The sequence below is a fragment of the Triturus cristatus genome, chromosome 6 (assembly GCF_964204655.1).
Source record: "Triturus cristatus chromosome 6, aTriCri1.1, whole genome shotgun sequence".
NCBI lineage: Eukaryota > Metazoa > Chordata > Amphibia > Caudata > Salamandridae > Triturus > Triturus cristatus.
The window spans coordinates 1,248,995,442-1,249,019,352 of NC_140589.1; the positions used below are offsets into that span (position 1 = coordinate 1,248,995,442).

The 23,911-nt window shown below is 44.3% G+C and overlaps 1 protein-coding gene across 2 annotated transcripts in view; it reads right to left on the bottom strand.

The window, feature by feature from the left end:
* The window catches only part of NPHP1 (nephrocystin 1), a 708,547-nt gene extending 686,627 nt beyond the window's left edge, over positions 1 to 21,920 (bottom strand). Inside the window, exon 1 of one of the 2 annotated variants that reach the window (XM_085612188.1) lies at positions 21,852 to 21,920. In XM_085612188.1, the coding sequence (XP_085468314.1) occupies positions 21,852 to 21,902 (51 nt within the window). In that variant the 5' untranslated portion in view covers positions 21,903 to 21,920. Of the gene's footprint in view, positions 1 to 19,760; positions 20,995 to 21,851 lie in introns of those variants that run through there. The other variant, XM_085612187.1, reaches the window with a different exon arrangement.
* Positions 21,921 to 23,911: the final 1,991 nt, after the last annotated feature.

The following is a 23,911-nucleotide window of genomic DNA, read 5'->3' on the forward strand; positions in this document are numbered from 1 at the left end:
TTAAAGAAGTGTGTGTTCGTTTTATTGAACAATATGTTTTTTACACTTCTTTAAATGTTTCGGTTTTCATGGATCGTTTTTTAATATTTTTAGCTATTTTCGGGTTTTTCATGGTTTTTCGAAGGATATTTGGTGAATGGCTTATGGATTTAATCGCCAGTTGTATTTTTGCATTTTTTTTTGGGAACCTTTTTTTTTATGTTTGGATTGTGTAAGCAGGAAATTGATTTTTCAGACTTTGGAATAAACTTGGTAAGTTAATTTATTATTATTTCTTGTGGGTGGGTATTGTTTAATATTATTGTTTATTTTTATTTTATTACAAATATTATTAATGTGTGTTAATATATTTTTGACAATATGTATAAATATGTTACACACAGTAATTATTTTTGTAATAAGATAAATATATTTTATGTGTTTGATATTATTGAAAATGGGTAATTAGTCATTTATTTGTATTTGTACTTTAAAGAAGTGTTTTAGCTATGATGTTTAGGTATTCTAGGCCTTTGGTAGTAGGGTACAATTTTACTTGTTGCTCTAGATATTTATACATTTGTTTAGTTTGTTTTGAGGTTTTTGGAGTTAGCTGAGTTATGGATTGTTCCATTCGGAACTCTTGATAACTCTGTTCTTTTTGTAGGCATGATATAAATCTTTCTAGTGTTGGTTTTGTTCTGCCTGTTGATTGTAGGAAGGCGTTATGCCATCCTTCAACTGCGTTATTAGTTTTGGATTCTCCATTTAAGGTGCTTCTGTATACGTTCCACCAGGGAATTAAGAATTTAGGGTTTCTTCTGTGGCCAGATCTATGTAGTCTGCCGACCCATGTATCTTCGAAATAGTCCAATAGTGAACTTAGTTTTTCTTCATTTTGTTTGTAGAAGGCGCTGTCTATTAAAATGTTGTAATGTTCTGTTACGTCTGTGTCAGGTACATAAGCTAGTGCTATGAGTTTTTTTATTTGATATGCAAAAGATGAATTAGTTGCATATTCAATGCTTAGGGCTGATTTTTGCATGTGTCTCCATAGGCATTGATTAAAATGATAGTAACAGCCTTGTATGGAGGTATGGGGGTGTGTTAATATAGAATTAATCATTGCATGTTCAAAATCTAGGATTATTTTTTGTGGGGAAAAGTCATTTGTTTTTTGTTTTATTATATTTAATAGTTCAGTGTATGTGGAGTTATGTTTGTTTGGTAATAATGTGTAAATTAATGGTATATTGCAATTGTGATATAGGACATGTATTGTATATAGTTGGAAAAAGGGTTTGGGACATATGGTAAAAGTCCCATCCATCATCCAGTTATGTGATTCTTGTAGTTTACAGAGATTATTAGCTGTTCCAAATATTATTATTCTTTTGTCATTGTTTTTATTATCAAAAATGACAAATGGTTCTTTGTTTAAAGTTATACTTTGTTCTGGACTTAGAATAACTTCACTATATGTGTGAGGAATTGGGGTTGAAGTAGTAGTGGTTTTTTTAGTACGTGCTATAGTTCTTTTGAGTGAAGTTACAGATGGCATTTGTGTAGTAGCAGTTTTAGGAATTTTGGGAAGCTGCTCTTTTAAAATTACACTAGTAGGTTTTTGAGAACTTGTGCTAGCTTCCTTTATAGTTTCTAAAGCAGATCTGACTTCGATTTCAGTAATGTTTGGTGGGTGGTTATGTTCTCTAGTGTATAATACTGTTGTTTGTCGTGTTGTAGCACGCCCATAGCACTTATTAGAGTAGTATTTAGTGCATTTCCAGTTAACTTTTAAACCATACACTTTTTCCTGTGTGTAAGTGTATCCCATATAGCATAGTAACATTTTTCCCTTCTGGCTTGTTATGAATTCAGCTCCTTCAGTCATTTTGATGTAGCTTTATCTATGAAAAATATATATTATAGTTATTATATATGATGTTATATTAATTTTCAGTAGAAAAAAACAAGATTTAGTTACTATATACTTACAAAGTTGGTTTTGATGTGTTTGAGTAGAATGCTCTTGATTCTTTATTTGTGGGATTTTCCTCTAGTATTTTCTTTGTCTGGAAAAGAAAAGGAAATGTGTTGTAATAATTGTTTCTATATTTTTATAGGGAATGGTTAGGGGATTTGCAATTGGGATTTAATTAGGGTGGTATTTTAATCTATTAGTTGATTTTTTGTTGAGAAATACTTACTTTTTAGTTGTATCTTTTTTGGTGCTGTTCTGTATTTTGTTAGTTTCTTTTGGAGTTTCCTGTAGTGAAAACATGAAATAGAAAGAAGACATTAATTTATTTATAGTGTATGTATATTGTAATTACAATTTATTCGATTTGAGTCTTCATGAGAATAATATAGTTAACTTACTTTTGATAGTTTTAAACATTTCCTCTATGTTGATTTTCTTATATCTGTAGTTGCAATCCAGTAGGTTTTCCTCTTCATTCAATGTCCTTTTTTTGGTTTTGGACTGTGAATGAAGTAGAACTTCTTTTTATAGTGCTTTGGATGTTGTAATATGTGTTTTATTGGTTAGTTTGAATTCGGAGTGTTTTTATTGGTTAGTTCGAATTTTTTTTTTTTTTTTCTGGTAGTTAGTTTCCTAATAAGGAAAACGCTAATTAGTGGTTTTGTGGTGTATTATTCTATATGTATTTTTCTTAAAATTATATTATGTATTGGATGCATGAATTGATAAAGTATAATTTAATAATATAGTTGTTTAATGTAGGAAGGTTGTTAATAATGTTTTAGTAAAGAGTTAATTATTTAAATCCATTTTTAAATGTAGTAAATATATAATTGTTTTATAATAATTTTGTGTAGAGATAAAAGACATTATTTGGTGTTTATGTTGTTTGATTTTAGGTTTTAATTAAGTGTTATATAGTCGATATTAGTAAAATGGAGATATTTTAGTGGTCGATATTTTAGTTTACGATATTTTGTTATGAAGTATATGTATATTACTGAGCACCGATATTTTAGGATTTCGATATTTGTGTTGGCGATATTTTGTGTACCTATATTTCTGTAGTTCGAAATTGTGTGTTCGATATTTTTGTAATGTTTTAAATAAGTATATGATGTCGATAATAATGTGATCGATTTTTTTGTATCGATATATTTGTAGGTCGATTTTTAGTCTTTCGATATTGTGTCAGTGATTCGAAATATCTACTAGGGGGAGATTAGGAGAATTCGGCGCTCGAGACACAGTACACAAAATCACTGTTACGTGTAATATTGGTGCAGTGCTAAAAGAGAAAGGATGTCATTCCTGCATCCGAAACACAGAAATAAAAACATAAACACAAGTCTCCTAAAACACGCAATGTTATATAAACACAATTACGAGTCATTCCCTTATTCTTATGTTCTTCAATCTTTTCTTTTATTTGATTTGAATTTTTCCACTAGCCAAATTGCAAATTTTACAATTCCCTATTTTGCGAATAACAATTAGCACTTCGGCATTAGAGAATTCGTAATTTTGAATTTGCAATCAAATGTATGATCGATTCGCAATTTGCAAATGAGCCTGAATTTACAATTTTGCATTAGCAAATAATCACCAGTTCCAATCAGGTGGTAACGAGGTTCAAATTATCTAAGCAGCCCCAGAAGGCCTCAGAATGTTTCACAATGTTCACGCCTAACCAGGGCTTAATTTGTGCCGGGGCTTTCCGGTGCTTAGCACCGGCACTTAATTATTAGGGCCGGGTCTACGCATCTGCTGTGCACCTCACACATTGATGTTTTTTAAAACGTACCGTACTGAACTCGGTGCAGGCTGTGCAGCCACAGCGTGTTCACTGTGAGTCACGGTGGTTAACAGTGACTGGCTGCGGCTGTGTGAGACTTCTTAAACACTTAGCATGCCCTGAGGCTGAGACGAAATCCAAGAGAAGATTCATAAATGTGATCATGGCAGGCAGTCGCGGGCCGTGGCCCTTAGTTCACTTCACAGTGCAGTGCTGTTGACTGTTACAGAGAGTTTTAGTGTTGACACTTTAGTTTCCGGCCGCGGAACACACACAATCATTTATTTGGGCGGGCTCAGCTTCAGAGGGCTGGATTTTGGTTCCGATGGGGGGTAGGAGCTGTGCGAGTTACTGTGCGCGCTGCAGCATGCGCAGATTTTTTTCACATGGGCCACGCCACGCCCAAGCATAACCACCGCAGCTAACCACGATGAGTCATCATCTTCGTTCAAGTCAGCCGCTGCCCGACCCGACCGACGACGACATTGAGGGCAAGCAGCCTGTGCAGGCATCGATTGGATCAGCCAGTACTAGTAGTACAGTTAGAACAGAGCCGAAATTCATCGCCTCTGCGCCAGAGTAGGCGTTTGACAATCTGTACAGCGGCGCCAGCAAAGAAAAAAGTGTACAGTAAGTTTGTTTTTTTTGTTGCATCTTTTATATAGCGCGAACTCGATCCGAAGGTATTGGAGCGCTGTACATGAGCACCGTATTTACATTACATATTCAGTATTTACATTACATATTCAGGCACGGGGAGATTAAGTGATTTGCCCAGAATCACAGGATGTGGACGCGACCTCGAGGCTCGAACCCTGGTTTCCTGCACCAAAGTCGGCAGCACAGCCGACGGACCACATCTCTACATCCCACATCTAGAAATTTCACGAGCTGACTGTTATTAACAAACCGAACATGCTCTTTGTACAACCAAAATATGTTTAGTTTCTACCTCCAAGCTTCTTTTACCCGTGTGTCTTTCTGAGACTGACACTGACTCAGCCCACCAAACAACAGGGCGGGTAGTGGGTACGTATGTATGAGGTAAGGATGGGCGTCTTACATTGGGTGCTGAAGCTGTATCCTTGTTCATGCCCTCATAGCAGACCCGTGTGCAGTGCTCCACAGTCCACTCCATACACCTCCCTGTCCCCTATATAGCGCTCCTACGCAATATAGCCCTGCCTTGTGTATACAGATGCGCTCCACTCCATACACCGCCCTGTCCCCTTTTACAGCACTCATGCGCAATACAGCCCTGTCTTGTGCATGTATACAGGTGCGCCTCCACTCCATACACGCCCTGTCCCCTATAAAGTACTCCAGCCCTGCCTTGTCCATAGAGGTGCCCCACTTCATACACCACCCTTTCCCCCTATAGTGCATCTGCAATTCCGCATGCAATAGAGCCATGTCTTGTCCATACACAAGCCCCACTGCACACACTGCAGACACCCGTACACAGAGCCCCTGTACCACCCTCTCCACGAAAGTGCCAGTGGCCACCACAGCATCTCGCCCCACAGCAGCAGTACGGCACTCACCCCTCTGGAGAGCCAGCGCCTTATAAAGCCAAGCACGCCTCACTGCACTAGCGCTTGCATCCATGCACCCGCCAGAGCTCTCTCTCCGCAGGCAGCACCCCACCCTCCCTTGGCACATCCAGGTGTTCTGCCCACCAGGCCAGGAATAGCGAGACCTGTGTCTGATCCCCAACTGACCTCTGACCTGATCATCACTGAATACATGCTGACAGACTCGGAGGGGTATAGAGGGAGGGAGGCAGAAGGCCCACGGAGCACTGAAGGCCGAGTCTCAATGGGCTCAGAGAAGCCTCCCCTCTATAGTAGGAAGTGTTGCCCCCCCCCCACCTCTCCACCCAGCTGGAAAGAGAGAGAGGCGGCATTTAAAAGAGGCCTGCGTAAGACTCGTGTGCCCACTTCTACATGGGCATGCCATCAATATTTATATATAGGTGGTACGGTACTGTACTGCTCGATTTTCCCGGCTTTCTTGTGTTAAAGGGGAACTAATGTGACTTCAGTCTCTTTCCATCCAAGTCTAAGGGTTAGAGTAGTGTATAGAGCCTATTTATTAGGCACTTCGACATGATCCTGTGTTCTTCCCCATAGATCAGGGTTTGCACATATATCCTAGGGGATAGATTCGTTAGTATTAGGGGTAATCTGTTCTATAGTGAGGGTATTTCATGGAGCCGTGCTGAATCCAGGCCTGGTAGGCCTTAAACAGGAGAGACTCCATCTTTCTTTCCGCTCCGGCAGCTTGGGAAGCTTCTAGGTCGAGGGTGATGTTTTAGTTATGAGGTGTTATTCGCTTGGAGAGAACCGGTTCAGGCCGGCCCTTATCGAAGGATTGTATTTTTCTTCATGCCGAAGACACTACATCAGGCCGGCCGGCTGGGAACGTGTCCTTGGTACGGGGAGGTACAAGAATTTGGTGGGCGGCAGGTTACGGGCTGGAATTTTCCATGAGAAAATGCACCTCTATATTAGTGAAAGTCTGAGGCAGATACTGGCACTTGCTTTTAGTCCGTAGGCGGCACCTGGCCGCTAGCAGTACAGCTACTACTTATTCCAGGGAAGACAGATGACAAACTTGAAGGTGGAGAAAAAACCGAGAGATTCTTCTAACAGAATAGCCAAAGAGAAGAGAGTAGCCAATGAGGAAGAGGTCCCAGTGACTCGGAGAAAAGAGAAGGGAGTAGATCTGTGACTGCGGAGGTGTGACTCCCAGGCGAAGCCGAGGCGCAGACGAGAAGGGAACCTAGATGACCATTGAGTGCAGGCTACATACGACTAAGGTGATGTCGACCCCTTTTTATTAGAGTGTACAACCTAATCTTTCACTTTTCTTTGCAGGTTATATGTGGTATGTATTATGTTCTGTGAGCGTGTATGTAATGATTAAATAAAGTATCCAGGTTGTAGTGAATCAACATGTGCTGCGTGTTCTTGTATAAGAGGGTAGCCTATTCTTCTAGTCAGCTGTGACTTGACATGAACAGATGTTTATCCTGATCAGGTAAGTGGTAACTGAATAAGGGAGAAAGGAGCCCCTCGAACTGGGGAACAGGTTGTGCTCAACTGGCAGTCCTTGTGTGATCTGATACATAGTAACACTGATTCCTTTGTTGTATGTCGTGGTAATTATAGGATGAACTCGTGCTGAGGCTGCCGTCTGGGTAGGAAGTCCTGGGTCCGTTTAGGACCGCGAGGCTGAGGCTGCCATCTGGGTAGGAAGTCCTGGGTCCGTTTGGGACCGCGAGGCTAAGGCTGCCGTCTGGGCAGGAAGTCCTGGGTCCGTTTGGGACCGCGAGGCTGAGGCTGCCGTCTGGGTAGGAAGTCCTGGGTCCGTTTGGGACCGCGAGGCTAAGGTTGCCGTCTGGGCAGGAAGTCCTGGGTCCGTTTGGGGCCGCGAGGCTAAGGCTGCCGTCTGGGTAGGAAGTCCTGGGTCCGTTTGGGACCGCGAGGCTAAGGCTGCCGTCTGGGCAGGAAGTCCTGGGTCCGATTTGGGACCGCGAGGCTGAGGCTGCCATCTGGGCAGGAAGTCCTGGGTCCGTTTGGGACCGCGAGGCTGAGGCTGCCGTCTGGGCAGGAAGTCCTGGGTCCGTTTGGGACCGCGAGGCTAAGGCTGCCGTCTGGGCAGGAAGTCCTGGGTCCGTTTGGGGCCGCGAGGCTGAGGCTGCCATCTGGGCAGGAAGTCCTGGGTCCATTTAGGACCGCGAGGCCGCCAATTGTATTATAAGAGGTCTTGATATATATATATAGTAGGAATTCCCTGTCCTTAGGTGGTATATATATATGTGGTTTCTTAGGTGTGAATAGGCCCTAGGGAGGGGGTAACGTTCTGGCTGGGTTAGAGAGGCTCTGTTGAGCGGGTTCTATCTGATCCGAAAACCCAAGCAGAACATTTGGCGTCACGAACCGTTTACGAAACCTGTGTGCGTTGTGGTTGTCTTGTGTTTGCTTTCGGCGCGTGCGTGGTTTTGTTTGCATTTTATTTTTGTATAATTGTGTGTATAGTTTTTATTTTCTCCCTTCTTTTCTTTTTCTTCTTTTTCTTCTTTTTCTTCTTTTTCTTTTTCACGATGTTTTCTAGAAGATCTAAATCTACTTTTAAGTTGCCCGTTGATATTCCCGGATGGGATTCAACGCCTTATGAAGCCTTGGCCCGTGAGTGGGCTGATTCTACTGGTTTGAGTGAGAATTGGAATTCTTCTTTGGAGCTGGCGGAGCCGGCTAATGTGATTACTTGTTTGCAGAAGGCACCCGTATCGAAGGGTGAGGAGATTCCCATTTTGGGGCGCAGAGGTTGGATTGTTCTGTCTGCGTATCGGATTCTACATGAGAGATTGTTGAAATTACAGATCTCTCTTAAAGATGTGGAAGCGCACTTTGTTGAGATTCAGAATTCTCATACTTTGTTGCGGTGTCAAAATAAGTTGCTTGCTGATAAACTGGAGACTTACCAAACTATTGCCGAAAGGGCGGCTGTGCGAATTGCTCGTTATAAATACAAGAACAGGCGCGGTCGGGTTTCGACGCGAAAGGTGCGTCTGGTCGTGGCGAAAGCCGGACTGGATTGGAATCCTGATGAATGGGATGGTAATATCTGGAACTCGAGTGATTCTTGTTCCTCGGGTGAGGAGTCTGCCAAGCGCGAGTCTTCTCGTTCCCGTCATGATTGTAAGTCTGCTTCTCGCACCTCTGATGGTGCACCCCGTGATTACGCTCGTTCTTCGAGTGGGAACGATACTTCTTACACTGATTGTCCCTCTACGAGTACTGATCGGGCTCCTTGTAATGCTCGTCCCGCGGTCTCTGCGCATCCAGTTTTTCGTCGGAAGTTGCAGCAGTCTCCCAATGCTCCGCAGGGTGTTTCTTTAGACTGTTTAGAAGACTTTACTCAACAAGAAATTAGTGATATTTTGCAGCGATTTCGGCAGCGAGCTGGTGAGGCCTTGCTCACTTGGATGGTGCGCCTTTATGAACTGGGCGCTGCTGGTATTATGTTGGATACTGGCGATTGTTTGAAGTTCTGTTCCTTGAGTTTGGATTCTACTGTGCAGGATCATTTTCGTAACTATAATGGTGGTGGTCAAATTTCTTTACTCCAATTGGCGACTGAGGGTTGTAATCTAAAATATCCTACTGAATCTGACTGGCCTGTCAATGACAAGCCGTGGTATACTCTGCGCGACGCTGCACAACGTCTCAAAGAGGAGTTGATGAAAATGGCAATTTTTCTGGGTACTGCTGACAGGTTGCTTGATGGTTTGTTGACATCTTCTGTTCGGAATCGTATTATTCGTTCTTCCCCTGTTGCCTATAAGCAGGTCATGATGACTTTATTGATTAATCAGACTGGTAATGTGTTATCTACGGTACTGGAGTCGGTACGCCAGCTCGGTGAGTTGGGTGAGTGGTTTAAACCTGAACGTCAGTCCCGGCCTGACACTCGTACTCCTGGTGAAAATAAACTTACTAGACGTGATATCTTTTCTGGTCTTCTGGCTGATGGTGTGCGTAGGGAGGACATTGACGGTGAGACTACCGCTCGTTTGTGGGAGTTGTTTCGCAAACGTGGTTTGGATCGGAAGGAGGGTGCCCGGCGTGTTCGGACCACTGAGTGTGATCGTGGTGGTTCTGACGGTAGCGGTGATGACGACCGCCGTGGGCGCTCTGTTCGTCGTGATGATCGACGTTATGTACGTGATATGTCCCCCCGTCGAGAGAGAGACAGGGAGAGAGAGGGGGAAAGAGAAAGGGGGAGAAATGATTATGTTTACAGCAGACGTAGAGATGATAGGGATCAATCCCCTGAGTTGAGGAGGAGAGAGGATCGTCACAGTTTGGTCGATCGTAACCCGCAGTACAATGCTGAAGACTCGAATCCGTTCCGTACTGGGAATGGATATGAACAGGAGGTACCGATACCTAAGAAACGTGAGAGTCTTTATCCTGATTTGTCCTGGTACACAGAATGCAGTAAGAATGACTAGGAAATAGGCCAAGCTCCGGTACACAGATGGGCTCACAGAGATAATAGACCCTATGTAGATATTGATATTTATTGGAGACATCGTAATATCCAAAGGGCCCGAGCATTGGTAGATACAGGAGCGGAGGCCACTCTTATTCATGGAAAATCAAAGAAGTTTACAGGTCAGCCTTTTACTATTACCGGATTAGGTGGAAAAGAAACTCCTGCAGTTCAAACTTTGCTTGAAATGAGAATAGGTAGAATCCCTAGAAAAGAATATTCTGTACTAGTGGTGCCACTCTTAGAATTCATAATTGGAATTGATATTTTGAAAGGAATGACGTTGCATCTAGATGATGGGTGTTACCAATTTGGAACCACGCATTATATATCGTCCAGGCCTATACGGGTTGGTCGTTTAAGAATGCCCCCCATACAAGTTCCCCAGGCGACAAAAGTGGTTTGTCAGAAGCAGTATCGTATTCCAGGTGGCCATGAGGAGATTAGTACCACTATTCAGGAGTTGGTGGATGCAGGAGTTATAACCCCAGTTACTTCTGCTTGGAATAATCCTGTTTGGCCGGTGCGTAAGAGTGATAATTCTTGGCGCATGACTGTTGATTATCGAGAATTGAACAAACACACGCCCTCTTTGACTGTTGCAGTACCGGATGTTATTACCCTAATTGAAAGAATCCAAAAGCATCCAGGTACATGGTATGCGTCCATTGATATTGCTAATGCTTTCTTTTCTATTCCAATTGCCCCTGAGTGTCAGGAACAGTTCAGTTTTACGTGGAACGGGCGTCAGATGACGTTTAGGAGTCTTCCCCAGGGCTATGTGCATAGTCCTACGATATGTCACCGGCTGGTGGCAGAGCATTTGGCTGAGGTACCGGTTCATCCCCAAATTCAGATATGTCATTATATTGATGATGTTTTGATCCAAGGCGAAACACAGGAGGAAGTTCAGACCCAATTGGACAGGATCATTGAGTGCCTGCGTGGGAAAGGTTGGGAAATCAACCCGGATAAATTGCAAGGTCCGTCCCAGGCTGTAAAATTTTTGGGTATTAATTGGCATGAAGGGCACCGTGAAGTGATCCCTCAGGTTAAACAGAAGATTCTTGATTTTGCAGTTCCGAGGAATAGGAAAGAAGCCCAGAGCTTCATTGGTCTGTTTGGTTTTTGGTGCCAGCATATTCCTCATTTGAGTCAAATATTGGCCCCCTTGTAACGGGTCACGCGTAAAAAGAATGCATTTGAATGGGATAAACCACAGCAAGATGCGTTTAGTCTGGCAAAAGAAGCAATTCAACATGCTCTGGATTTATGGCCTGTACGTGATGGTGACGTGGATTTGAATGTGTCTGTACAGGGCCCTTATGCAAATTGGAGTTTGTGGCAGAAACAAGGCAGGAGTAAAGTACCGTTAGGTTTTTGGACCAAAAAGTTACCTGATGCTGGTGAGCGTTATACACCCTTTGAGAAACAGTTACTTGCTTGTTATTGGGCTCTGGTGGATACCGAGCAATTGACTTTGGGACATGATATAGTTTTGCGTCCTGAAATTCCTATCATGCAGTGGGTTCTGAGTTCGCCGAAAACTCACCGAATTGGACATGCTCAAGAGGCGAGTGTGATTAAATGGAAATGGTATATACAAGACAGGGCACGTGTGTGCCCGAAAGGAGTTGCTTCTTTACATGAGCAGGTGGCGCGAGCGCCGTCGACTGAGACTGAGAGTGAATGTTCCGTACCTTTAGCACAGGAGTCTCCTGTCAAGTGGGGTAAGCCTTTTGATGATTTGTCCGCAGCGGACAGAAACCATGTTTGGTTCACGGATCGTTCAGCGAGGTTCATAGGGACGACACGGCACTGGAAGGCGGTGTCCTATAATCCGATCACACAGAAATTGCTGAGCACAACTGGTGAAGGTAAAAGCAGCCAATTTGCCGAGCTTTATGCTGTTTATCAAGTTTTGAAACAAGAGTTACCTGGTACATGTCATATTTTCACCGATTCTTGGTCTACTGCCAATGGACTGGCTGTTTGGTTGCCGACTTGGCATTCCCATAATTGGAAGTTGCATTCCAAAGAGTTGTGGGGAAAAGAGTTATGGCAAGAGATTTGGGAGATGCTCCCACAGAGTACTGTTACAATCTTCCATGTGGATGCTCACACCCCGATAGATTCTCTTGACAAATTTTTTCATAACATTGCAGATGAGAAATCTAAAATTGCTGAGGCAGTGGTGGACAGGCAAGATTCTGATATTGCGGGATTGGCGAAATGGGCACACCAGAAGGCAGGACATTTTGGAGAGAAGGCCACTAGCAGGTGGGCTGCTGATCGAGGAATTTATATTCCCCTAGATTTAATTAAAAATGTTATTTTACATTGTCCCGTTTGTCAGCATATCAGACAGCGTAAGGTGCCCCATATTGTTAAAGGTCATTTACATCGCGGAAAACTGCCCGCTCAAATTTGGCAGATTGATTACATTGGTCCACTTCCTATGAGTAGGAATTGTCAATATGTTTGCACTATTGTTGATACATACAGTGGCCTGCTGGTAGCCCTTCCCTGTAAGCAAGCTACCCAATTGAATACCATTAAAACATTAGAATTGATTATGATGTATTATGGTGTGCCATTCCAAATTCAATCTGATAATGCATCCCATTTTCGTGGAAGATTGGTACAGGAATTCTGTGCGGAAAACAATATTGAATGGATATTCCATATACCCTACTATCCACAGGCCTCGGGCCTTGTGGAGAGATTGAATGGCCTGCTAAAGGACCAGCTGCGTAAGTTAACAGATGACAAGTATAAAAATTGGCGAGACTTTTTGCCCCAAGCACTATTGATTTTGAATAATCGTCCTTTTTTAAATGCTGAATCTCCACTTATGCGTTTGTTTCCTCCGAATGTTGAGGCTATGCCTAATGAAATCAGAGAGACTGTGATGTATTGGGAAATTACTCCCGGAGCTTTGGCTCCATGTAGAGCGACCCCAGGGTCGGCAGGTTTAGACTTGCATGCCATGGATGACACCGTTTTAAAAAGTAAGGATCGGGTCATCATTGCTACCGGTGTTGGTATTTATATACCACCTGGGAATTTCGGATTAATCGCCCCTAGATCGGGCTGGCTGTAAAAGGCATTCAGGTGCTTGGAGGAATAATTGACAGTGATTATCAGGGAGAGATTAAGGTGCTCCTGCTGAATAGCAGTGAGGTTGACTTACTGATACATCGCACTGACCGAGTGGCTCAATTACTCATTATGCCTGTTTTCAGTGGTTCATTAATGAAAGGCACTGCCCCAACTTTGCTAACTATACGAGGCCAGAAAGGTTTTGGCTCTACGGATAACCCTGGGGCTAGGGTTTGGGTGCAGTCGCCTAAGAATCCCCCTGAACAAGCAGAGGTCATTGCCACCGGTCAAGACAATACCATTTTGGTTATGAGACCAGGGAAAGATAGCTGGGAAGCGGTCCCGGCTGATAAATGTTATTTACGAGAATGATTAATGCCTGTATTTGATTCTCTTTCAGATCATTCTTTGGACTGTTGCTGCAGGATGTGTCGGCGCTGGACTCCTTTTGGGATGGTACGACGAGAGAGGAGGGATCCCGTCAACCCGGGATGAACTGAGAACCCGAGTGTTGCGTTCCTTCGCTGCGTGGGATTCATCGTCGAACTTTTGGACATCGTTAGCCAAGAGGGTGACTGATGCCCCTCACTTCTGTTTGACACCGATGAGATCTGTACATGATATCCTGGCGACCTGTCTGGTTGCTGTCCCTGCCTCACTGGAAACTCTGATTCACATTTTCAATGTTTCAAAGGCTCGTCCCAAGGTTCTCCTGGGTGATTTTGCTACCCATGTGTATTGCCCCTTATGTACTGAAATGCCGAACGAGCAACCCCCCATCCAGTCCCAAATAGTTACTTATAATATCACACAAGGTGACTTATGTTTCTTTCTTACGTGTACTCCTAGTGCGATCTCTGAATGCCAAATCCATTGGGAAAATGGCCTGCTGGATGGTGAAATCCATTAATCATACTTCTACAGTCCTGTCCGACATGCTACTAGATGCCCAGGGTGAACGTAGGGCCATTTTGCAAAATAGAGCGGTTCTCCTGGGTGATTTTGCTACCCATGTGTATTGCCCCTTATGTACTGAAATGCCGAACGAGCAACCCCCCATCCAGTCCCAAATAGTTACTTATAATATCACACAAGGTGACTTATGTTTCTTTCTTACGTGTACTCCTAGTGCGATCTCTGAATGTCTACGCCTAAAACTAAAAGGTGCCACTTCATTTACAGCTCATGAACGGACTTTGTGCTTTCAAAGGACACCGACCACATGTGTTTCAGTTCAGAACAATATGACTTGCAATAGTTTGGTAGTTACCCCCAGTCATTATCGCACGATGTTACTACCTGCCGGATGGCTTTTCTCATGTGTTAATACTTCCTGGCCATATGTCCCTGCAAACATTTCCGGAGGCCCTTGTGCCATTACGAGACTCAGTTTACTGATGTTCTCGTCGCATCCGAATGCCAACTCTCGTGTGATTCGAGATACTGTGATGTTACAGGAGGATTGTGACTCATCTTTGCATTTATATTCCAAGTCTGAATACCTTAGCCTAGCTATTTCAATTATTGGTGTTCCTGCTTTGGCAGTTTATAATGCCAAATCCATTGGGAAAATGGCCTGCTGGATGGTGAAATCCATTAATCATACTTCTACAGTCCTGTCCGACATGCTACTAGATGCCCAGGGTGAACGTAGGGCCATTTTGCAAAATAGAGCGGCCATTGATTATCTTTTGCTTAAACATGGACATGACTGCTCTGATTTTGAAGGTCTCTGTTGTTTTAACTTGTCTGATCATACACAATCTATTCGTGCACATATTGACAAGTTGCGTGACTTAACGGAAGAAGTTAGAAAACACGTTGACCAGGGCTGGTTTGACTGGCTCTTTAATTGGTTGCCTGATGTACATATGCTACGTCAAACATTAGGTGGTATTCTGATTGCTGTTGCTGTTTTGATTTCTATCTGTTGCTTTATTCAGTGCATTCCTTCACTACTTCAATTCTGTACACTCGGTACTAGACATAGATCAGTTAGCTTTGTTTCATATTATTCTTCTACAGATGTTAGTTCCGTTTAATGAATGTATAATAGACTGAAGTCAAGGGTGAAATGTACTGCTCGATTTTCCCGGCTTTCTTGTGTTAAAGGGGAACTAATGTGACTTCAGTCGCTTTCCATCCAAGTCTAAGGGTTAGAGTAGTGTATAGAGCCTATTTATTAGGCACTTCGACATGATCCTGTGTTCTTCCCCATAGATCAGGGTTTGCACATATATCCTAGGGGATAGATTCGTTAGTATTAGGGGTAATCTGTTCTATAGTGAGGGTATTTCATGGAGCCGTGCTGAATCCAGGCCTGGTAGGCCTTAAACAGGAGAGACTCCATCTTTCTTTCCGCTCCGGCAGCTTGGGAAGCTTCTAGGTCGAGGGTGATGTTTTAGTTATGAGGTGTTATTCGCTTGGAGAGAACCGGTTCAGGCCGGCCCTTATCGAAGGATTGTATTTTTCTTCATGCCGAAGACACTACATCAGGCCGGCCGGCTGGGAACGTGTCCTTGGTACGGGGAGGTACAAGAATTTGGTGGGCGGTAGGTTACGGGCTGGAATTTTCCATGAGAAAATGCACCTCTATATTAGTGAAAGTCTGAGGCAGATACTGGCACTTGCTTTTAGTCCGTAGGCGGCACCTGGCCGCTAGCAGTACAGCTACTACTTATTCCAGGGAAGACAGATGACAAACTTGAAGGTGGAGAAAAAACCGAGAGATTCTTCTAACAGAATAGCCAAAGAGAAGAGAGTAGCCAATGAGGAAGAGGTCCCAGTGACTCGGAGAAAAGAGAAGGGAGTAGATCTGTGACTGCGGAGGTGTGACTCCCAGGCGAAGCCGAGGCGCAGACGAGAAGGGAACCTAGATGACCATTGAGTGCAGGCTACATACGACTAAGGTGATGTCAACCCCTTTTTATTAGAGTGTACAACCTAATCTTTCACTTTTCTTTGCAGGTTATATGTGATATGTATTATGTTCTGTGAGCGTGTATGTAATGATTAAATAAAGTATCCAGGTTGTAGTGAATCAACATGTGCTGCGTGTTCTTGTATAAGAGGGTAGCCTATTCTTCTAGTCAGCTGTGACTTGACATGAACAGATGTTTATCCTAATCAGGTAAGTGGTAACTGAATAAGGGAGAAAGGAGCCCCTCGAACTGGGGAACAGGTTGTGCTCAACTGGCAGTCCTTGTGTGATCTGATACATAGTAACACTGATTCCCTTGTTGTATGTCGTGGTAATTATAGGATGAACTCTGGCTAAGGCTGCCGTCTGGGTAGGAAGTCCTGGGTCCGTTTGGGACCGCGAGGCTAAGGCTGCCGTCTGGGCAGGAAGTCCTGGGTCCGATTTGGGACCGCGAGGCTGAGGCTGCCGTCTGGGCAGGAAGTCCTGGGTCCGTTTGGGACCGCGAGGCTGAGGCTGCCGTCTGGGCAGGAAGTCCTGGGTCCGTTTGGGACCGCGAGGCTAAGGCTGCCGTCTGGGCAGGAAGTCCTGGGTCCATTTAGGACCGCGAGGCCGCCAATTGTATTATAAGAGGTCTTGATATATATATATATAGTAGGAATTCCCTGTCCTTAGGTGGTATATATATATGTGGTTTCTTAGGTGTGAATAGGCCCTAAGGAGGGGGTAACGTTCTGGCTGGGTTAGAGAGGCTCTGTTGAGCGGGTTCTATCTGATCCGAAAACCCAAGCAGAACAGGTACCCTTACCCCCTCAAGCACCGGAGAACCCTGTACACGGAGGTTGGCCAAAACCTTTCAGGCCTGTTTGATAATAGTATGTGGATTCTCGTCTTTCTGACCTTTTTGCTAGCGTTTTTAATTGAGTCTGTGCAGGAGTGTGTGCGTAGGTCTAGTGAAGTTACAAACTTTGAAGGTACCCAGCGGAAACACTGCCTTTAGAAAATGCAGGCTTGTTTGATTTTCTGCAAAAAATTATGACTTCATCTGCTGGTGTTTGCTATTGTAACAGTTCTGTAATACAGCAAGTCTAGGAAATTTAAGTCCAAGAAAATGTATTTGTTTCTTTCAGGCAACGTCTGGCATTTGTTTTTCAGGATGTTTTGATTACAGGTTATCTACAAATGTTTTTAAGTGTCGAACCTACTTTAAAGGGTGAATGTTATTTCTCAAATTTGTATTGTAATCTTGTATATTTGAGTTAATGTAGTAAAGAATGTATTAATTCAAGCAAAAACATGGTGGATTTGGACTTTGCAAATCCATGCATTACAGTGAAGAAAAACGTTCTTTAGTGCTGTGATGCTCTTATTAAATGTTAGTCGCTCAAGGGATCATTATGCTACATTGGTAGGCGCGTAGTTAGTTCACGACTTCATATTACTACATTGAGGATGGATGAACAGGAAGGAACTGTTAAATAAAGACCTGCATTCACAGTTCAGCGCACACAGTGCTTCGTATTTACCTGGGAAGACTAGAATATAAGCGACTTTAATAAGAATGTGCTCCATTCCATTTGCCAGTTCATTGGTTGAAACCAACATGAAGTCGTCTCCTCCAAATTCGGTTTTGGGGTAGTAGAGGCGGCATCGCCCTCTAGTCTGGTTAGGCTCATCGAGGTTAACCTGTGCGCTCACATGCAGACTGGCCCTGAATTTTCTACCCCAAGAATCTTCTTTTCAACTCCAATACGGCCTGTTGTGGCTTCCATCACTAATATTGAGGTTAAAATGAATTGTGCAAATACTTCATTTGGATTTTTTAACTGTAGTTTCTCATGATGTACAGTTAATTATATTGTTTTTAGCCCAATGCACTCAGTGCCTTTTACATCACATGGGTGCCGCTTCATGACTCAGGAGTACTTCTGTGGTATCTCTTTTAGTGACTTTCTTGTGGCTGTAAGATCCCATTCGGAGCGCTGTATCATCAGAACGTTGTGCTTGTCTAACCTGCCTTCAGTTAGGCAATAATGTTTTAAGCCAGACTGCATGTGTGATTTGAGGCAGATGAAATATTGAGCGCCAGGTTGCCGGTATTAGCCTGGATGTGCATAGAATACCTTTGGAATGCTGGGCTGGTTTAACCCCTTCAATGCCCATGACGAGCTGGACTCGTCATGGGCTGCGGTGGCGCTGTGCCCATGACGAGTCCAGCTCGTCATGAACTCCGCCCGCTAATGAAAGGCGCGGCACTGGGCGGGGAAAGGGGCGGGCATGCAAGGGGTTAAGGTTAGACATTCACAATGGTTAGACAACCAGGCAACCCCGATTGGGTGTTTTCCTGCCTCACCACAACATAAAATCACCCAACATCACTGATCCTTCTAGCACCACAGGTTCTTCCCTTAGATGCTTACATATGAGAAAGGCTCCCTTTCTGAAATTCAGATCAGGTATTACATCTGAATTTTAGCAGTGCCAATTGAAGATGTGGGTGGAGCTAATAGAGTAAGTGGGTGGGGCCAGTGGGTGGAGCCAGAGAAAAGTAGGTGTGGCCTCCAACAGACATTTCAGCACCTGCACTTCATATTTTACAAATTAAGCACTGGACAAAACACTCCCCAAACCCTTGCCACTGGCATCAGTGGTGACAAAAGTGTTTGCGAGAGGATTAAATCCTTGTAATGTAAGAGCACAATCAATGTTTTTGATTTTATTTTTATTTTTTTTTATTTTTATTTAAGCGATTTCTAAAGCGCCTGGTGACCCAAGGGCATCCCCGCGCTATGTAGCTTGAATCCTGTTGAGAGGGGAGGAAGCCGAAGGGTATTATTTGATGTTATCAAAAGACATTTGACAAGCGTCGTTCCATAAGAAGGTAGCTTTGTTTTTCATAAGTAGACCCATTTCGTAAGTTTTCTAGGAAAAGTTGTTGACAAATTTCGAAGAAAATTCAGCCAAACCAAGGAAAGATCCAAGTTCATCCTTTGATTTAGGTGAAGGGGCATGGACGATGGCTTCCACAAGATTGCTTTTGGGTTTAATGCCTGTTTAACATATTTCATGTCCTAAGTACGTAACAGATTTTTCTGCAAATTTGCATTTATTGCCCTCAGCAACCAAGCCATTGTCTCTAAGAATAACTCAAACTTCCCTAAGGATGGCATCATGATGTAATCTGTCCTTTCCCATTATCAAAATGTCATATTGAAAAAACACCACATCAGGAATGTGAAAGAACAACTTCGACATCAGCCTCTGAAAAACTGCAGCGGCTGATGCCAACCCAAAAGGCATGCGTTTAAACCTGTAACAAACGAACGGTGTACAGAAATGGGTGTACAGAAAGTGGTCATGATTCTTCCGGCAATATGCAGAGTGGAGATACAGGGGCTCTAGGAAGGGGTGAAAACACAACAATGCCTCGTAAGCAAGTAAATGGTCTTATAAAGACCTGTGAAGTACTCGGGTGCGGCTGTGTGAGTACCCGGGAAGCTGTCTCACAGGGGGGGGGGGGGGTCGGGTTAGGGGCTGGGGCTGGCGGGGGGGGGACACTTTGAGCCCAATGGGCGTTGCGCGCCTGCTGCATGACATCTGTTACTAGTGGGCCGTCATAACAAGCTGATACACACTTGCTGCAGAAGCAGAGAGAATCAAGATTTGTGCATGACCTCTGTGCATGGAAGGAATAACATGCGTGCATGTCTTCTCTTGGTGTAGGACTTGGGATTTAAACAAAACATCTACAGACGCCCCCGGGGTTGAACACTTGCCTATTCCTTCCGTAGCGAAATGGGTGGTAGGAGCGCGCAATTCAAAGGGTTTTTGGATAGGGTGCATGCAGCAGGGAAGTCAGAACAAGTAGCAGAGAGTGTGTGCAAGCATGTCCAAGTCAGTGGTTGCTTCTGGTTACTACGTACCTGCTTCTTCAGCTCGTCGTTTCCACGCTGAACGTTCTGTAAAGGGCCGCGTGATTTTTTCAAAGCCATGATGTGAACCGTGTTTAAATTAAAGTAATGTCATTACGATCAAAGCTTTAAGATGGGAAGCAAACAGTCTAGTGACAGACCGCTGAGCGGCACTCTTTCCACCTCGGTCGCTAGGATATGGAGAGACGCTTTGTTAGCAAAACGATGATGTCATCAACGCGCGTTCGATTCGAACTTGGACTCTGCTCGAACGAAGAGCTAGAGCGCTAACCTCGCTTTATCAGCAGAGCTACACGTCAACCCTCCCGTTTCAGGAGGGAGACTACCAATTTTAAGGCTAGTCTCCCGCCTCACGATCCTGCATGCCAAATCCAGTTTCCTCAGTGGGCTTCTGCTGGCAGGGACTGTTCTTCTGTGTCTCGGAGTATGCACTGCCAGGAACTTGCTCCTGCAGGGCAGTGCATAACACTTGTGTCATGCTCTCAGCCTGCCACTACGCATACTCCGTGTTCCTGACAGATTTGGAAAAAAATCATTATTTGCATTTCTGATATCTGATCCTATTTCAGCGAATATACCTGTTTCAGGCCTCAATGGAAGTCAGTGGGAGAAATATATTCTCCTTCAGGGCACAAGTCATAACATTTAAAGTTGGGGACCAACCTAGTTAGACATCACGGGGCGCGACATCATGGCGAATGACATCACAGGAATTTACATCATACAAAGTGGCTTCACAAGCCACGAGTTTACAGGGAGTGGCATCGCAAGAAGTGACATCAGATCTAAGCCCTCGCATGTATGTTTAGCAGGTCTATCATGTGTATGATTGAGCGCATTGCGAGGATAATAGCACACTTAGCTATGGAAAATGTATTAAATGGTCACAACATCATGGTTAAAACGCGAGACGGGTAGGGATTCAACAGATATACCCTAGTACATTAGGTCAACATGTTTCTGCCTACAAAAAAAGGTGATAAAAGTGAAATTATACAAGCAACCACTGGAACTGTGTGGCCCGATGTTCAACATCACTCTTCTTTTCAGAGGGAAACGTGAAATTGGTGAGAAAAGGTCATGTTATTGGAATCAGACCTCTTCACACATTATGACAGACCATAAAACACATGTGCTCCATACATTCATTTGTATTGGTGCTTACCTATTGTGCAAAAAAGTCACGTGCACTCTCCATGCTCTTGGACCATCTCGTGGTGCCCAGCTGTAAGTGCACACAACATAAACTTTGTAAAAATTAGGTATAGATCTACCTTTGTATACAACAGACATGGCAAATAATGCAGTCCTTATCCAGGGATCAATCAAGAAGACTCAGCACGGCCATGAGATTAAGTATGGCTATGCAGATACAATAGCGTATTTTCTAGAAGCCCTCGTTACAAAGCCCCAATCTGTTAGTCCTCCGTGTGGCATACTAGATCTAACGTGTCCCAGGAACGTGCCACATGTCAATCAACCCTTAGGGGGCTCACCGTTTAGAATCTCACGTCCCAGCCAGAGAGAGGTGTGTGTAGGTGTGCCTCAGCACCCTCTGGTCCAAGGTCCAATGTTTGTATCCCAAGTACTGATGCCGCATGTCAAAAACGCCCCCCGGGAGGAGAGTGCATGCGGCAACTATGTTGCACTCTGTGTCCACACAGAACCTGTGGTGCCTCGCTACCACCAGGTGAAAAGTACCATCCTGTTTGGCCCACCCACATTAGGGGACCTAGGAGAACAAAAGCATAAACCCTATGCAGGATGGGAACCAAATGCAAAGTTAATGTATCCCTCAATGCGCATCGAGCATTGTGGACCCTAGACTGCGGTCCCACTCTGATTATAGCCAGCTTCCCTGTGTGGCCCTTACTGGAAAGGGGTGAGACACGCTGTCAGTGCTCATTCTCTGCTTACGGTTGAAGGAGGGAGAAAGGAGGGGCGCTCTCGACATGGAGCGTACTCATGCCCCCGCAAGTCTGTGCAGGCGGGAGACGGAGCACACTCATATTAAGGTGTCAAGTTAGAAACTATATCCACGGTGGGGGAATCTGCACTTACTTCGTGATCCTGGAGACGTACCTGAATGAGATGGCAGGCGAGAGTGGCGAGCCACTTTTCCCAGCCTCTCATATACGTTCAGGTGACGGGACGCATGGGCGCTGGAGGCGTCTGGTCATGTGACCCCGCATCTGCTGGGAAATGTAGTCTGGTCCGTAGAGGCGGACCGGTACAAGGAAACCATGGCATGCACCTTCTGCATAAGAGCAACGTGTGCCATACCTACCATTAAGCATTGAGTCCATTTTTTCCTTGAATACATTTGCGTAGTCCCATTCAAGGAAGGTCTCTGGGTGAAGCCCCTCTCCTCTGGAAACCTCAGGAGACATATAGGGCCTGATTTAGATCTTGGCGGACAGGTTTCTCTGTCACAACAGTGATGGATGGATAGCCCATCCCCTGAAATATAAATCCCATTATATCTTATGGGATTTATATTTTGGCAGACGAGATATCCGTCACCTTTGTGACGGAGTAACCCATCCACCAAGGTCTAAATCAGGCCCATAATGTTTCATATGGCTGTGCCTTCAGCATTCTCCACTCAGTATTACAATCTTCTTGATGTCACCTTAAGACTAGAAATGGTGGTGTGTAGCTCCTATCTATGATACCCTGCTGAAGTAAGCGTATGTCAAGATTTACTTTGGCTATCTTTCCTTCCAGAGCCATTTGTAAAGACTGCATTGCTTGCAGGATAGCTCTGTGGTGATGAATGTGATTTAATGGACATCAAAAGCTGTTAAATGAAATCACTTTGGAGGAAACCAAATTATGGAAATCCAGTTTTAAGGAAATACAAAAAAATAATAAATGAACGGAGACATTTTATAGGAAAGATAATTTTAAGGAAAATCCCAAATTACATTAAATTTGGGAGACCGCGTTTGTTGAATCCTGCACTTTGGTGTCCAGCCCTCAGCCCTCACGCACGGCAGGATAGCTCTGTGGTGATGAATGTGATTTAATGGACAACAAAAGCTGTTAAATGAAATCACATTGGAGGAAACCAAATTATGGAAATCCAGTTTTAAGGAAATACAAAAAAATAATACATGAACGGAGAGATTTTATAGGAAAGATAATTTTAAGGAAAATCCAAAATTACATTAAATTTGGGAGACCACGTTTGTTGAATCCTGCACTTTGGTGTCCAGCCCTCAGCCCTCACGCACGGCAGCACTTTATCCAGAGCCCCTGGAGGGGCCTGAAAGGCAGCTCGGCGGTCCCGCGACGCAGGAGACCGCGTTTGTTGAATCCTGCACTTTGGTGTCCAGCCCTCAGCCCTCACGCACGGCAGCACTTTATCCAGAGCCCCTGGAGGGGCCTGAAAGGCAGCTCGGCGGTCCCGCGACGCGGGAGACCGCGTTTGTTGAATCCTGCACTTTGGTGACCAGCCCACAGCCCTCACGCACGGCAGCACTTTATCCAGAGCCCCTGGAGGGGCCTGAAAGGCAGCTCGGCAGTCACGCGACGCGGGATGCGCGCGGCTCTGCACGGGTGAAGACCGGGCCCGTCTACGCCCGTCAGAGACCGATAGAGGCCGGGCCACAGCGCTGTCATCATCATTTTTGTAGTAAGGTACTGTGACGTGGTGATATATCTGTTAGTAATACGGTACTCGGAAAAGACTATTGTAGTCATCTTTTATTGACTGTGAAGTAAGCAAGATCCATGCTCCGTTGTCAATTATTTTTTAGGGGAGCTTTTAAAGGGCACTAAGTGACTTTAAAAAGAACTGGTTACAGCTTTTTCTATCTTCCATCTTCGCTTTTTGTAACTGTTTAATGGTATTATATTCTATTACTGGTATTAGTGACTTGTTTGTGATACATCTAGCATGGGGAAGAGAAAAATAATGATCACTCAGAATAAGAAGTCAGCTAAATCAGGGGAGCACTCCCGCCAGTCTCTACTTAATTATCTCATTGGAGCAGTAGGTGCCATAGAACGCCAGATTACCACAGTTGAGGAGGCTTTAAAACCTGGAGCGGAGGATAGCACCACAGTGATAGATAGTTCTAATTCAAACGAGGCTCAGAGAAGCACTCTGGGTACAAATGGCTGTGTGCTGAACATTG